Genomic DNA, 18,242 nt, shown 5'->3' on the forward strand with positions numbered 1-18,242 from the left:
TTTGTTTTCGTTTTTTTTTCTTTTCCGGAAATTCCCAATTACTAAAATCCTAAGAAATTTCCACCCTAAGGCTGACATGGCATAAAATTTTCAACTCACCTAATTGACCAACACAATAAACTGAATTTCACCAATCCAAAACTAACACCTGTTCTTCAGGCACTTTTCTTTTTGACTTTTCAACCATCATTTAAAATAAGACTTTTCAAACTAAAAATGCTAACGTGACATAAAATACCCGGTCATTACATCCTACCCCCCTAAAAGAAATTTCGTCCCGAAATTTAAACTAGCTTACCTTAAAATTCATAGAAGAGTTGCGAATAGTGTCGTCTCATTTCTTCCTCAGGTTCCCAAGTGGCTTCTTCTATCCCATGGTGTTGCCACCACACTTTGACTGCAGGAATCACCTTGTTCCTAAACCTATGCTCTCCAACTTCCAGAATTCGTAAAGGTTCCTCCACATAAGAAGTATTTTCACTAATCTGAACATCTTGCAAATCCACTACCCAAGTTGGATCTGGAGTACACTTCCTTAGCATTGACACATGGAAAACATCATGCACAAGGGACAACTGTTGAGGCAAAATTAACTTGTATGCCACTGTGCCAACTCTCTTATCAATCTGAAATGGTCCCACAAACCTAGGGGCTAACTTCCCCTTCTTCCCAAATCGAAATATGCCTCTTCGAGGGGACACTTTTACAAACACCCAATCCCCTTCCTCAAACTCCAAGGGTCTTCTCCTTTTGTCTGCATAACTTTTCTGTCTATCTTGGGCAGTCTTAAGTTTTTCCTTGATGAGTTGTATCTTCTCTGTAGTCTCTTAGACAATCTCAGGTCCCAACAAACGACTTTCACCCATCTCTATCCAACACAAGGGCGACCTACAAGGTCTCCCATAAAGTGCTTCATAAGGTGCCATGCCAATACTAGATTGGTAACTGTTGTTATAAGCAAACTCTACTAAAGGTAAGTAATCTGCCTAATTTCCTCCAAAATCCAAAACACAAGCCCTTAACATGTTTTCTAAGATCTGGATCACTATTTCTGATTGACCATCTGTCTGAGGGTGAAAAGCGGTGCTAAAATTCAGTTGAGTGCCCAAAGCCCTTTGTAAACTCTGCCAAAATTGAGAAGTAAACTTAGGGTCCCTGTCAGACACTATAGATACAGGTATCCCATGCAATCTCACAATCTCCTGTATATACAACTTAGCCAAAGAGTTCATGGAATCAGTAGTTTTCATGGCTAGAAAATGAGCTGACTTAGTAAGACGGTCCACAATCACCCAAACTCCATTTTTCTTGCTTTTAGTTCTTGGCAACCCTATCACAAAGTCCATAGTGATATTATCCCACTTCCACTCAGGTATAGGTAAAGGTTGCAACAATCCTGCAGGCCTCTGGTGTTCAGCCTTCACTTGCTGACAAATCTGACAATTAGCTACAACCTGAGCAATATCTCTCTTCATCCCACTCCACCAAAACTGTCTCTTTAAGTCTTGATACATCTTGGTATTCCCAGGATGGATGGTATACTTCGCCCTATGAGCATTTGCTAGAAGTTCATTTCTCAACTCCACATCTTTTGGCACACACAATCTCCCTTTGAACCTCACACTCCCATCTTCATACATAGACCAATTTTCATCTATTTCACCTGCTACCAACTGGGCTTTAACCTTTTCTAAAAACTCATCATGAACTTGGGCCTCCACTATTCTCTGGATAACCATTGGTCTAGCTGATATACTGTACAAGCATGGACCATGCCCTTCCAAACCAAGACATAATTCAAAATCCTCAATAACTGCATGCATCTCAAACTCTCTCAACTCCAAGCTAGACAACTGGCCAACACTCTTCCTACTCAAGGCATCTGCTACAACATTCACCTTTCTTGGATGATAATGAAGAGCAAAATCATAATCTTCCAATGTCTCCATCCATCTCCTTTGCCTAGAGTTCAGATCCTTTTGAGTGAAAATATATTTCAAACTCTTGTGATCAGAGTACACCTCAAACTTCTCTCCATACAAATAGTGTCTCCAAGTCTTAAGGGCAAACACCACTACTGCAAGCTCCAAATCATGTGTTGGATAATTCCGCTCATGCTGCTTTAACTGTCTTGAGGCATAAGCTACCACCTTGCCTTGCTGCATTAGCACACACCCTAGCCCCACTGTGGAAGCATCACAATAAATTGTAAACAACTCTCCACTAATAGGAGCAGTTAACACTAGAGCAGTGGTCAATTTCCGCTTCAACTCCTGGAAAGCATTCTCATACTCCTCATTCCAATCAAACTTCACCCCATTTCTAGTCAACCGAGTCATTGGTACTGCAATTCTAGAGAAGTCTTCCACAAACCTCCTATAATATCCAGCCAACCCCAAGAAACTTCTAACCTCAAATACATTGGTAGGCCTTTGCCACTCCTAAACAGCTTCCACCTTGGAATGGTCTACTGCTATTCCTGCCTCAGAAACCACATGGCCTAAGAAATTCACTTCAGTAAGCCAAAACTCACTTTTTTCCAACTTCCCATACAACTGATGTCTTCTTAAAGTTTTAAGAGTGGTCACCAAATGCTGTTTATGCTCCTCCAAACTCCTAGAGTAAATCAAAATGTCATCCACAAACACAATCACAAACTGATCTAAGTAAGCATGAAATACTCTGTTCATTAAATCCATGAAAGCAGCGGGGGCATTAGTTAACCCAAAAGGCATGACTAAGAACTCATAATGCCCATATCTCGTTCTAAAAGCGGTTTTAGAAACATCTTCTTCCCTAACCCTCAATTGATGATACCCAGTTCTCAAGTCAATCTTACTAAAATACTTTGCACCCTTCAACTGATCAAACAAGTCATCTATCCTTGGAAGAGGATACTTGTTCTTCACAGTAACTCTATTCAACTTCCTATAGTCAATACATAACCTTAGTGTGCCATCCTTCTTCTTCACAAACAACACTGGGGCTCCCCATGGCGACGTACTCGGACGAATAAAACCTTTACCCAACAATTCATCCAACTGAGTTTTCAATTCCTTCAACTCAAGAGGGGCCATCCTATAAGGGGATACTGAAATAGGATCAGTTCCTGGGAATACTTCAATAAAGAAATCAAATTCTCTATGAGGTGGTAAACCTGGAAACTCATCTGGGAATACATCTTGAAACTTTCTCACCACTGGAATTTCTGCAATGTCCTTCTAGGCTTTCTCCTTACCACGAAGGTAAGCTAGGAAATTTATTGATCCCTTCCTCAACACATACTGATAGCACGGATTGGATTGCGAAAAAAGCAAACTAACACACTTTCCTCCAACAAAGCAAACCTCAAATCCCTCTGGCAGACAAAATATTATCCTGCGGCGATGACAATCAATAATTGCTCTATACACTGCCAACCAATCCATTCCCAAGATAACATCATACCCAGTCATATCTAAAATCCTCAAATCCACATTAAGTGCTATATCCACCAAGGTAATAACGCACCCCTTGCATATTCTATCAACTTTAGAGTTCGTACCCATAGGGGATTCAATAAGTAACAAATTCTCTACCCTTTCTGATTTCAACCCTGATGCATTAGCACAAGATATAGAAATGAAAGAATGAGTTGCACCAGTATCAAACAAAACATGCACCCAAGTACTATATACCAAAATCATACCTTCCACCAAGAGAGCGTCCTCCTCTGACTCTGTTGGGGTCAAGGCAAAAACTCTCCCAGCTGTCTGCCTTCCCCTACCTCTAGCATTCGACCCCTGAGAAGAGCGGGTCTGACTCGTGGTAGCTGTCCTAGTTCCCTGTGCTGCTGGGGGTAATTGTGGCATCTGATAGTAAGGCAACTGAAACTGAGGGGGCTGGAAAGGCACTACTGACTGTTATTGAGAACTTCCCTGAGACTGAGGTCGAGCCTGCTGTGCACCTTGCACTGGGCAAGCCCTCCATAAATGGTCTCCTGCTCCACAACCATAACATACTCTATTAGCAGCTGCCCTCTGAGCAATCTGCCCCCCTCCTGCATAGAACGAGGGACGCCTCTCAAACTGCTAAGTCCTCTGCCTCTGCTGTGGCCCTTGGGAACTTTCCCTCATTCTTTGTTTCCCTTTTCTGTCCCCCTTTTGCTCTCGAATTTGGTTAGTTTCGTCAATGTCCTGCTCCACCAACAAAGCCCTCTTAACCAACTCAGAATAGTCCCTTATTGCCAATGGGACTAATCTATTCCTAATAGCAGGCCTCAACCCCTGCTGGAACCTTCTAGCCTTTTCTCCTTCCTCCCCGATCATCCCCAAAGCAAATCTAGACAACTCCGAAAAGCGTGACTCGTACTCCAGCACCGACATGGTTCCCTGGATGAGGTGCTCAAACTCCATCCTCTTGGCATGCTTAGCCACCTCCCCAAAATACTTGCCTAGGAAGATTCTCTCAAATTCCTCCCAGGTCATAACCTCAGTGTCATACACCCTTTTCATTGATTCCCACCAGAAATCAGCTTTATCAACAAGCATATATGTTGCTAGACCTACCCTTCTTTCCTCAGGTATGTCCAGTCCCACCAGAATTCTTCTCATCCTCCTCAACCAATGCTCAGTTGCTTCAGCATTGGGCTCTCCATTAAAAGATGGAGGTTGCATCACCATGAACCTCTTTATTGCTTCCATTTGGCTCATTACTGGCCTCTCAGTGCGGTTCCTCCTATGTGAGTGGCCTGAATCCTCATGGCCCTGGGTACCTCCTGATCTCCTGGAACCCTGGCCTCTCATCAATTCAACAGTTTCTCTCAACTCTCTTCTTACTTCTCGGAGTTCTTCTCTTACCGTCTCCAACTCCTCATTCCTCTCTGATCTTCCTCCTCTGGTCCTTCCCGCCATTTCAAGTTTAACAAACCCTAATTCAATCACATTACTAAGGTGAGCAAAAATAAATTTCACATATACACACTTAGCAACTTCAACAATTATCAAAACTTTCACTTTCATACACTCATAATACATAATTCAATTAATCATCAACTAGTTAATTAACACATACAAAAATCATAACATTACAACACACATAAACACCCAAGGTATTATTGCAACCTTGGCTCTGATACCACGCTGTCACGACCCTAATTCCGGGCTACCCAAAATTTGACCCGTGACCCCAGGTCAAAGGTTTGACACTAAGGGTTCCTCCTATTCCATGTTGGCAGTCAACCAAAACACTTTGGATTTTTTTTTTTTTTATATATACATCCCACTAGAATTCTCATAAACCACAATATCCCAAAACTACTCAAAACAACAAAATTAAATAAATATTCATTATAGTCCAAAATAAAATTTCACAATTAACACTTAATCAAAATAAAGCTTCATAACAAATCCATGAGTCATAATTACTAAAACAAATCCCAAAATCCAAACAAAAAACACAATAACAGAAAATGTCACGCTCCACTAGGCCGCTCTAGGAGCATCCTGAAGTCCTCCCTGCCCCACCTGTGGATCCTCAAGAGAGATATCTGCATCTAAAAATGTGTAACAAGGAAGGGGTGAGCATTTTCACATTGCTCAATAGGGTGCCTAACACCCAAGGGGTTAAGGGGATTACTAAGTTTCAAAGAATACGAAAAGAACACTTCAACACCACAGGAACAATTCAAAAATATCAATCAAACCACATAGTTTAATATATAATTTTATATACAATTTCACAATATTCAACAATTACAGGAATGCACATGAACGTGTGACACACAGTCATACAATGCACTATTGTTCTCAGGCTTTCACCGAAGGATACGCGTCCGCACCCAAATACACTCCCCATTCGGAGTCTTCCCGGGGTAACTTTTGGGTCTTTCACCCTAGGGATCTCTCTCCCTTCTTAATTCGCCCCACACGACTTTCACTTCTCATCACTATTTTTTTTTTTTCCATTTCATACACTTTTCACAATCTTCATAATTTTATTTATTTTCCACATAACCATGATGCAAATGAATGCCACAATTCCAAGGTTCCTCAATAATTCAACAATTTCAACATTCCCCAATAATCCAATAAAATAATTTCACACATTAAAATTTCTGATAATATCCCAAATAAATATTCAAAAATTTGCATATCAAAAATCTTGAAATTTTACCATACTTACGGAATTTTTTAACCATTATAATAATTTCTAATATTTGAAATTAACTAACTTTCTATCATAAAAATTCCAAAAATTTTCTAACTAATGCCTAAAAATTCACCAATCACTATTTTTGAAATTTAGCCCTAATTTTGGAATTTTTCAACCCTTCCAATAATTTTTTTACAATTCAAAACAATTAATTATCAATCAAAATCAATTTCCCGCAATTACAAAAATTCCAAACAAATTCCAAATATTCTAGAAAAATTCATACAATCCCCATAATTCCTAATTAACTCATAATGACAATATTTACAATTTTTTTTCAAGGGAAAAACATAAAAATTTAAGTTTTAGGGTTAGGGTCCCCTACCATAGATCTAAGAATTCAGCCGCTAAAAATATGATTGGCCATCGTAGGATTGTTCCTCTCGTCGAGTAGAACACCCCCTCCAAATCTGAGTTGAAACGGAGGTCGTTTGACCACCCAAACGACCCGTCAAAGCTCCGGCGAGGTGAGATTTTCTATAGTGCCGCCGCCCCTTTTCTCCCAGATCTGCTACTGTTCCCTTCTTTTCCACTTAAGCCCATTTCTTTTCATTTTAATCCACTTACCAAACAGCCCACTCAAGCCCATTTCGTTTCCTCTTAAACAGCCCACTCAAGCCCAACCCAAGTTCAAAATAAGCCCAATAACTAACTCCCATTTTTCTTTTAAAACCCTATTTCATCCAAACCCAAATTACTCCCTTTTCATTTTTTTTTTATTTTCTCTTTATTTTTATAAAACACACAATTTAATATTTTTCTCAATTTTTTATTAATAAGGAATTTAATTTAATTAACTTTTTTTTTTCTAATTAATTTTAATTAATTAACTTTTCATTTTTGTTTTCGTTTTTTTTTTCTTTTCCGAAAATTCCCAATTACTAAAATCCTAAGAAATTTCCACCCTAAGGCTGACATGACATAAAATTTTCAACTCACCTAATTGACCAACACAATAAACCGAATTTCACCAATCCAAAACTAACACGTGTTCTTCAGGCACTTTTCTTTTTGACTTTTCAACCATCATTCAAAATAAGACTTTTCAAACTAAAAATGCTAACGTGGCATAAAATACCCAGTCATTACAATACTTCTTCCTTGAGGGAAGCTCAAGGTGAACCTTTTAGTCTCCACACAACAAATCAAGCAAATAATGAACCCATCTGCCTCATAAGAGCTTAGTTCCAGTGTAAACTCTGTCTCGTCTTCCACCCATGTTTTGTTGCACAAATTTTCATCCTCAGACCTATAACAAGCTTCCACATCTTCCAACAAACAACACAAGTTCCTTTTCCCACACCTGATCCACCTGGACACACCTCTGCATCTCTCCAAAATTCTCTTTTAGTTTCCCTCCAAACGTCTCTATTAAGATATCAAATGACTTTGATCCTATTGCAAAACAACACCTACCATTTCTCGTCTCTCATTGTATATTGTCTGGGAAGAGTATAAATGTGGAAAGCGTTTTTTGCTTGTCCCACATAGGAAAAAGTGGAACACTTTTAGTGGGTTTATGCCCACTCGCCTTAGCCTAATGGGCCTTTGAGTGGGAAAAGCTCGCATGCTCATGGGGTCGAATCCCATTTGAGTGGGTTTTTAATGTTCACTTTCTCTCCTCCTTCCTTCCTGTGTACGGGTGCGTTATTCGCTAATTTTTATTTGTTACTCTTTTACTTTTTGTCAACTCTTTGGGAAGAACCCTAGAGTTCCAATGAGATTGTACTAGTAGATGTCTTGTAACATTTACAACTAGACTCTTGTTCTATTTACAAGTAGAGTCTTATTCGGAATGTCATGCATTCGAGTAAGAGCATTTGCCTTTCTTCTCTATGTAAATAAAAGGTTGGAATGATTTCAAGACCCTCAACAAAAGAATGGATTAAGGTGACATTTTTATTCGCTATGAAAAATAGTTTTGTTGTTTTTTTTTTTTTTTGTTTTTGTCGCTAATAAATTTTGCTCATTAAGTTCTTGTTTGATGTGCCCTTGTTAGAACACTATAATAGTTGTTCTTTTTGGGTTAATGGTCTCAATCATGAATTGATAAAATTTCATATCCTTTTTCTTTTGGATTCCAAGCTCGGTTTTTTCTTAATCATTGTGGAAGACGAAGCGGTTCGCTAGCCTCTACATCTATAGATCCTACGTAATAATTAAACTTGGTGGTGGCTCGTTGTTTGATGAGTGATTCCTTGATCACTAGATCTCGAGATTCCACCTTATTCTTGGTTGATTGGCATTCTTGTAAGCTAATCTTGCATACTAATTCTAGGGGTCCTAGGTGATGCACCAACCAAAGAATGTTTATTCCCTTAGCCATAAAACATGAGATTGGCAATGCTTGTTGCTCATTAGTCTGTCATTAATAAGATTTCTAGCTATTGTTTTTATTTCACTTACAAGTAAAGTCTTGTTCTATGTTAGTGACATATAAAACTAAGACACTCCTCACTTTCCAAACACCAATTTTTTGAAGAGTTTTTCATAGCACTTTTCATACATCTATGTAGAGGAAATTTTCAAAGCTTAAGCTATCCATGACCTTTCTAAAAAGTGCACGCCCAGTGAGATTCACTAGCATTAAATCTTGGAGGTATAATATTAATACCTTAATACATTGGGTTTGTCTTTGAGATGGTTGGATTTTTTTCAAGGATAGAGCTTGTCATGCCTTAGCTCATAACCAATAAGTTTTCTTGTTATTCGTTTTATTCTTTTTGTGTTTTTTACGTAAGTCCTTTGTTTTCATACCCTTGGTAAACTTTTTAGCAATGTTTTATTTTGAATACCATAAGTTCTTCTCCCATTCTCTTTACTGCAAACTTTGACAAAAAAAAAAAGGTTTTGCCCAAACTTTTAGAAGTTTTCTATTTCATTCCTAGGTGTGTGAGAGAGATTTGTAACTCTCAAGTAAGATTTAGGGATAAGAGCTATCATGAGAATTTGTACACTAATGGTTTTATAGTGGACTTAAGTTTTGTGATGTCTGGTAGTTTTTACATTGGCATAATCTTTTGGACAACTTTAAATTAATATTCTCATAAACTTTATTATCATAAATATTTTGGGCTAAAGGGAAGTAAATGCTGTAAAAAATGTTAGTGTTGCACAATTTATTTTACTATAACTGTAAGTAACTGATTTATTTTACTTAATGTGAATATAATGGGGCTCACGGTTGCCATTTTGGATATGTTGGTTCTATGATAGTAAGGTTAGGAAGGCAACCAAATAATGATGTCTCAAACAAAAAATGTTCAAAATTATATCATGCCTTGTTTAATTTATAAAAATAAATAAGTAAATGTGTTTTTATGTTAGCTATATTGAAACGGTAATCAAGATATGGAATTAGTCTCTTGGACGGACTATAATGTAAAACCAAAGACAATTCTAATAGAAAAAGCACTGTCACATTCCAATCAAAATTTGAACACTCCATCCGCAAATGAAAAGCTAACATGTCCCAAGATTATAAAGTCATTATTGGTTTCGGATGCCAATGGTTCTAAGCCTTGTGTCTTCCCTATAAACTAAAATTGATGTCTTTTAGTCCTTACTATGTGACAATCCCAGTCTTGTGCATGGAGAAAGGATCAAGCTTCAATTGGTAGCACGGTTTGTAGAGGTGTATGCGCAACTTGCAGATGAGATCGTACTCTTATGGGTGGAATAGCGCATAGTGTTGCTGGTTGATCTGCCAGTGAACTAGCTTGTAGAATCACGAGTGTTGATAGTCAATCTATCGTACAACCTGAATCTCTTTAAGCTAATAATCTTATGGCTTTTTATGATATTACGCTGGTGGAGAAATATTTTGTTTAAGAATTCAATATGATGTTTCTAGTGGATTGGTGTGCTTGAATGTTGTGCATTGTCAATGTTTGCTTTAATTGTCGTAATTGGAGTGAATTTTGGGGAATCAGATAGTAAGAAATGAGCCTTTTGCATGGGAAGGCAATGCTGCTGGAGAACCAAATTTCCTTTGAAGTTAGCGATAGAGTGATAGTGGTGTTTTCATTCTTGCAAAAATTGAAGAATTTTTGGTTTGTCGTGATCATGCAAATTATTAATGGGAAACATAATCGAAAGCTTGATGGAAGGTGGATGCCAACCAATGGTGGATAGTAGGGACCAAATGATTGTGATGTGTATAGGTATAAGCATCTGCTTGATCTATACCAAAGTATAAAATTGATGGTATAGGATCATTCGGAGATTTGGTCCTAGAGTTTATGGTCTTATCATTTGAAGATGAAAACGACCAGTTGTGGTCGTTGGAATCTACATGAAGCATAGTCCTACAAGTTATTATTTTAACATTATTAAGTTATTAATGAATAAAATATTTATTTATAATATTTTCTGTATATCAATTTATATTTGTTGAAATAATATTAGATTTTTTAGCTTAAAAAAAATGTAGTCACAATTGTGAAGTGAGGGTTTAGTTAAAAAAATGGAGTCTCTATTAACAATTGTGGTTTCAATTAAAAAATGAAGACTCGTTGTCAGTACGGTTTTAAAAATTGAATTGGATTGGTTGGTTGGAATGTCGGTCAATTTGAATGGTTCAAACGTCCTTCGGTCGCCGTTTTGTTTGGTTCAAACGTCCTTCGGTCGCCATTTTGTCTAGTTCGGTCATTTAAGAAGGAAAGTGTTTGAAGCAGAATTAGGCTAGTTAAATTGGTGGTTGGATCATCGAATAAATCAAAGGGTTCCCTTCGAATCGTACGAGTGAATATTTTTTTGTTTTTTTTCCATTGTTGTCGTCTCTCGTCAGTTGGACCCCCACCTTGCGCTGGAAAAGCCCCCTCTTGCCGTCCCCGTTGCTAGAAAAGCACTTTGTGTTGCAAAGTCACCACCCTCGTGACGTTGTTGAGACCTCGCACCCCACGCCTCATCTTATTGTTCCTCGCCAACAGAACCCCCACCACCCTGTAAAGCCGTTGCCATCTTCACCCTGGAAACCCCATCCTCTAGGAGAGAAGGAATTCTTAAAAGGAGAGTTTATAGAGAGGGGAGAGGAGGGGGGAGAGAGAGAGAAGAAGCGTGCAGTGACAGCACAGAGATTTTGTATCAGACGGAGTAGAAATGAGGGAGGTGAGTTCACTTTTCAAATATTAAATTTAATTTTCTCATTCTTGTCTTCAATATACGTGTTATTATATTTTGTATCTTGATTTTACAAAACATTATTCAGTTACAGAAAGAGAAATGGGAAAAGTTTTATTATTAACACAAGTTTCATTTGTTACATCTAATATATTTTTTATACATGGCTTATTTTGACTAAAAACTCCCTTGAAACAGTGTAGAGATATCTAGCGGTATTCTTTCTGACTATCTCATTCTCCTCGTAACAAATAACAATGGCAGGGAACATGGTCATCCTTCAAATGGAGGAGCAGTGGGAATCATTCCCGGTTGGTAGTGATCATATGAGAGCCTTGATTGATTTAAAATCCAGATTTCATCGACTAGAACTTGAAGTGGAATCTGAATCTTCGTTATCATCAAGTGTAAAGCTGCAATGTCCTAAATTGGAACATAGATTTGGTTGAGTTATCAATGGTGATGGGAGGAATTCTCAGGCATGCGGTGGTCTCATTTAAACTTAAAGAAATGTCCCTCATGTGACATGTAAGACTGCGCTTGATGCGGATTCCAACGTCCATCAATTCCTTCTCATTTCTAAATGATGTCATAACCTCTCTGACATCTCTAATTGATGCATATCTAGCATACAACCAATCCAACTATCCAATAACGAAGGACCTTCCAAATTTTTCATTTTAACGATGCGTTGGGCTGCTAGAATGTTCATCACCTAGGATAATTCTTCGGAAGAGATCGAGTAGACGATGACAAGGCTTTGACTCGTTCTTAGGACTTTGCGACTTCAATTTGGGGCCAATAATTTTGTTGTATGGGAAGAACAGGCTGGGGTAATAATTCTTCATTTTTTGCAGCAAGGACTCCCTCGTACCTATAAATTCCTGTAATATTGACTCGTCGTTAATGCCGAAGAATTCCTGGAACACTGGCATCCAAAAAAAACCCACCGCTCCTGAACTCACCTTCTTCATCAGCTTCAAAAAATAATTTTTAAATATAAAGTTAAATAGATAACTTATTCTTAATCTTAAACATATTTTCTTTCATTTGTCCATATTTAATAAAAACATATTTTATAACTATGACTTTACATCCATAAATTATTTTTTTATACAACATATTATATAATTATGTTATACATTTAAAATACTTTAAACATAGATATTTAACAAATACATTTATAACTTAAGATGAATAAAAGTAAATATAAGTTTAAATTAATGAACAAATATTATTTAAAATTAATGAGAATAAATACGATTAATTTAATTATTTAAAATAAATTTTAAGTTAATTTTATTCAATAATCTTAATATTTAAATTTAAAAATAAGTTTTAAGTCAATATTAACTTAAATTGTTAAGTAATAGTAATAAGTTTTACCCAACATCTTTTTAATTATTGAATTCATATTTCTTTTATCATTTCTCTTATCCAATTAAAATTATTAGAAATCCATCCATTTATGTTTTCTATTTAATCTCTTTAGCAAACTCGTCATGTTTGAGTAGTTAAATTAAATCTTATGTTTCCTCTCTCTTTGGGATTTGAGAAAAAAAAATCGATAATTTTAAAAAACATTTATTAAAATATGATAGTTTTAAAAATATTTTAAAATTTATAATAGCAAAGCAAAAATCCAATTGGAAATATTTTTGAAGCACCATATTTTAATAAATATTAAAAAATGGTTTTTTTTTTCCCCTCAAAATCCCCATCTTGGCTCTTGAGCATTGCCCTCCCACTTCTAGTTAATTTGTAACCACATGTTTCAATTTTGTTTATTGATGAGACATTTCAATAATATCCGAATTGCCTTCACAGGTTTGGACGTTTCTTTGCCTTGTATCTCGGCTAAGGATAATCTAGTTTTTTCTTATCATGTATCACGTAATGTTATGGGAAATTGTCTTAAACAAAAATATTGTTCAACATTTAATATCCATTAGACTTAATTTCATTCACCTTCCCTTAGATTTTTGTTAATACATTTTATTCTTATAAATTAAAATTTCATCAAATATATATTTTATTTCTTTTTATTTTTTATTTTCACTCACCTTCTTTCTCATTTAAAATAAATAAAGTATTTGATAAAATTTCAAACTTATAAATACCAGATAAAACTAGTCAAAACCTCAAGAAAATGAAATTAACTCAATCCCATTGTAAATTCTCGTATGATTAAATATTAAGATGAATACGACATATCTTTAAGATGAGTATAAATAAATATAATATCAAATTATATATAAAAAGGATAGTTTAAATTAAATAATCAATTTAATTTTCAAATAAAATGATTAATGTCATTTTAACATATACGTGATATCGACTCCTACATGTATGGTTTAATTTAATGTTACCCACATAGCTATTCCAAAATTAAAATTTTTACTTACCCCTACGATGTTAAGGCGGAGTAATTGATCATACAATGCATAATAATTATTTTCTTCATTAGATTAAATAATACAAATTACATATACGAATGAGATTATTTAGATGGGATTTCTAATTAATGATCCAGCTTAGGTGTGAACTTAAATTATGTGTTTGTTGGAAACCCTTGTGATGGAATAAAATTTCATCCTTTTATACTTGTATTTATTTTTTTTGAAGAACAAGTTTGACTTTTCCTTTATAATAAACATTAAGTCTTTTTTTAAAGGGTAAATAAGACTTTAATAATGTTAATTGTTAAGTGAAGTGTGAACATCTCCTCCATGTGAACAACTGGAGCATCTTTTACCTACAACTTATATGTATTGTCTCGTTGTTCACATGAAACAATAAATAGTGTAAGTCAAATTCTCATTACAAATATAAAATTGCATTAATTCTCTATTATTATTAATCTTGGATATTGCACCAACAAAAACTGAGATTATAATTAAATAAATCCAAATCAGACAGCACTGAGCCTCTTTGTTGTCATTTTTTTCAACCTTGGTGCCAATCATAAGTCCGGTATTAATTTAATCATGATATGATCTTGATTCATTGATTACAATATAGTTTATTTGTGGTAGAATTTTGGGAAAATTAATATAAAAAATATGTGAGGAGGAATCTTTTATGGATGGTTCAGGGAGAAGAGGCAAATGAAGATGTCCCAGAAATGAATTGGTGATCAAATAATCCAAGAAAAAAAGCATCAAATCTATGATATGTATAATGAAAGATGTATTTAAGTAAATAAATAAGCTCGTGTTAGGCATGAACCCTTCCCAAAACCAAGGAGACACGCATTAGCCTATTTTATGTGCTTCACTTGCTGTATATTAGTAGGTGTATGAATAGATTAATCTTTCTGAAGAAAAAAAAAAAAGAAAGAGAAGAAGACTTGAGTGCTCCTTTTTAAATGACTTTCCCTTTGGATATCGTTATATCAACAAGGACTAGCTGACAGCAGCCTGTTGCTTACTCGATTGGAATTATGGAGCTTGCATGCAATGAGCTGGTGATTCATATTTCACAGGTCTGATGTGGATGAACTTTTTTCTTTCTTTTCTTTTAATAAATGATAAGAATATCTCACTTATAAAACAAAAAGAGAAAATTAGACTATGCGTGGAAACTATTCTCAACAATAATTTTTTGTTTTTTAAACATAAAAAAAAAAATATGAAAACACATTTGCCTGTAATTATTTCTAAAATAGGTTACTGATGATATCTTTTAATTATTTTTGGTTAATTTTATTTTTTATTTAGAGCTATTTTTAAATGTAATTTTAGAAATATGAAAAATGATTAAAATATATAAAAGGGTACATAAAAGAATATTTTGAAAACATAGAAAATAAATTGACAATATTTAAAATTACCAAAGAAGCTTTTATTATACCATCGTAAAATTATTTTTGATAATTAATCTCAAAAACCATCTTTTTATAACTATTTTGAAAAATATTCTCTAATTAACAAACCTTATGCTTTTAAGGAGGATAAGGTAAAATTTTAATAAAAAATATAAAATATGAATATTAATATTTTAGTAAAGTTATAAATTATATTTTTTTTATTAAAAATAAATATTTTTTTTAGAAAATGATAATAGTTAATAATATCTTATTTAAACTGAATTATGAAAATAAGTATAATTTATTTTTCAAAATAAGCAATAAATTAATCAAGTTTTGATCACGTACACATGTTTATTCCCTAGTTACAAGTATTCTGAACCAGTTCAATCCCACAAAATTTTTATAATAATTAGCATAATTTTTTAGTTTTAATTTATTTTTAAAATAAAAGCATGGAACTAGATTGAATCTTTCTTGGGAATCCCTAGCAATGCTGGAGGCTGTGGAGTGGCGGGAAATCAGGGTCAATTTCAATCAAACGTGTATCTCTTTGCATGTTTAAAAAAAAAAAAAAAAACCACTTAGTCATTAATTGTTACAAGCTGTCCATATACTATTCCACCACTTATCCTGACGGAATACTTAAATTAAATCCTACGTCATCATGTTCAACATGTCTCTACCACTTTCTAATTGGTAGCCACAAGTTTTCAATTCCATTTATTAATAATAAATTGAAAACAAAATCAAACTTTCAAATACTCGCAACAACGTATGTGATTTTTTTTCATCAAATAAATCCATAAAAAGAATAGTCTCATTACTATTATTTTTTATTAAAAGAAAAAAAAAATTCTCGATAAAAAATTCAATTAACTATTTTCTGGACACCCAAAGCGTTACACCAAGGGGAAAAGAAAAGGATCATACAAGTTAAAGTTAATTAATTTGACAAAAAAAAATCAAATTTGTTTCATCATCTCCCATTATTATTTCTAGGAAGATGTGGTGTGGTGTGACGTAGAACTAATTAGCTCTTAACAAACAAATTGAGCAAAAAATAATATCCAAATTATGTCCTATATATACCAGTTTAGGCTAGGGGTGTATAGAGTAGAGAGATATCTAGTAGTACTCCCTCTGCCTATCTCATTCTCCTCCTAAGTCCTAACAAATAACAATGGCCGGGAACGAGGTGGTCCTTCAAATGGAGGAGCACCGGAAAGTAGTCGCTGATCAGTTTGGAAAACCTGCGGATGGCAGTGATCATATGAAAGCCTTGGCTGACTTAAAATCCAAATTTCGTCGACTAGAAAATGAAGAGGAATCTGAATCTCCATTATCATCAAGTGTAAAGCCACAACGTCCCTTATCATCAAGTGTAAAGCCACAATGTCCCATGGTTCCAAAGAGGTTGCGACCAGATGTCAAGGGTGCTGAAGACTACTACTATGCGCCAAAACTCATTTCTTTGGGTCCTTACCACCATGGCAAGCCCCACCTCAAGGATGGAGAAACGCTCAAGCTTAAATTGGCAGAAGCCTACATCCAAGAATGTGAGCCAACAGTGGATGAAATTTACAACACAATTAGCGATAGCATTAGTGAGCTGAGGGGCTGTTATGATGCGGAGTCGACAAAGAAATATAAGGATGACGAATTAACCATCATGATGCTGGTGGACGGGTGTGCTCTACTCTGTTACATTTTATGCGTTTGCTTAGGTTATGGCCATGAAGATTTCAATATCAGATATCAGGATATAAGCCTTCTGCACCAGGATGCGTTGCTGCTGGAAAACCAACTTCCCTATCAATTACTCCTTGAGCTGATGAAGATGGTGGACCCAGGATCAGCCAATGATTTTTGGACGGCCATGTTCCAGGAATTCTTCGGCATCAGCGACGAGTCAATATTTCAGGAATTTATCGGTATGAAGAAGAAGGAGTCATTCCTGCAAAAAATGAAGAATTATTGCCCCCGCCTATTCCTCCCAATCAACCAAATTATTGACCCCAAATCGAAGCCGCAAAGTCCTAATAACGAGTCAAAGCCTTGTCATCATCTCCTCGATCTCTTCCGAAGAAATTTCCTAGGCGATGAACGTTCCGGCAGCCCAACGCACCCAGAAAATGAAAATTTGGAAGGTCCTTCGTCATCGGAAACTGAAATTGGCCGGAGGCTGGGTAGAGCATCAGTTAGAGATGTGAAGGAGGTTATGGCATCATTTAGAAATGTGAAGGAGCTGATGGACGCTGGAATCCGCATCAAGCGCAGTCCTACACGTCACTTGAGGGACATTTCTTTCCGTTCAAATGGGATCACCGCATGCCTGAGAATTCCTCCCATCACCATTGATAACTCAACCAAGGCTATGTTCTTGAACTTGATAGCCTATGAAATGAGCTCAGACGTCGACCATGACTTCATCTCTTACCTTCGCTTCCTTGATTCCCTCATTGATCATGCTGATGACGTTAAGGAGCTGCAGTCCATCGGGATACTCCAAAACAATCTAGGAACCCACGACGAAGTAGCTCAATTCTTCAACACCGTGTCCGCCAACTTGGAATCCAACTTTCATGCTTACAAAGACGTGAGAGTGAAAATTCGGAAGCACCTTCAGAGTCACTATAACAGCAAACTGACAATGTGGATGACACAATGCCTGGACACCTATTTCGGTAGCCCCTGGACTATCATAGCTTGGGTTGGTGCAGCTTTGGCCCTATTCCTTACTTTCGTCCAGACTTACTTCTCAGTCTTCCCTCATTGATGCATGCCTGCCCTCTTTTCAACTATCACCGTCTCAATTAAGGTAATATCCACTCCAAATTTCCTTGTTCTTCTTGCTATCTGCATTTTACCTAGTCCATGTAAATTAAGCAAAGACTCATTGGCTTCATGCGCTTTTGACCTTACCTATTTTGTGTTTTTGGTTTCAGCCTATTTTCTACATTGCTTTCCGTGCTTAAATTAAGTAACGAATGAATATGTAGTGTGACCTTAGTTTGGTGATTTTGTGCTTTCGCAAGCATGTGCTATGCTTATATATATGCATCATCAGCAATATTATGTTTGATTTAAGTACGTAAATAAAGATAGATATAGGTGGAAT

At 35.8% G+C, this 18,242-nt stretch overlaps 2 protein-coding genes across 2 annotated transcripts; one reads left to right on the top strand and one right to left on the bottom strand.

Annotated features, from left to right (window-relative positions):
• Positions 1 to 4,070: 4,070 nt before the first annotated feature.
• Positions 4,071 to 4,892, bottom strand: LOC104881946 (uncharacterized). Its single transcript, XM_010663687.1, has one exon. The coding sequence runs from the start codon at positions 4,890 to 4,892 to the stop codon at positions 4,071 to 4,073; it is 822 nt and encodes a 273-aa protein (XP_010661989.1).
• Positions 4,893 to 16,304: 11,412 nt separating this feature from the next.
• Positions 16,305 to 17,900, top strand: LOC104881911 (UPF0481 protein At3g47200). Its single transcript, XM_059743063.1, has one exon. The coding sequence runs from the start codon at positions 16,305 to 16,307 to the stop codon at positions 17,898 to 17,900; it is 1,596 nt and encodes a 531-aa protein (XP_059599046.1).
• The last annotated feature ends 342 nt before the right edge of the window (positions 17,901 to 18,242 follow it).

This window comes from Vitis vinifera, chromosome 15, assembly GCF_030704535.1.
Source record: "Vitis vinifera cultivar Pinot Noir 40024 chromosome 15, ASM3070453v1".
In the NCBI taxonomy this organism is placed as follows: Eukaryota; Viridiplantae; Streptophyta; class Magnoliopsida; order Vitales; family Vitaceae; genus Vitis; species Vitis vinifera.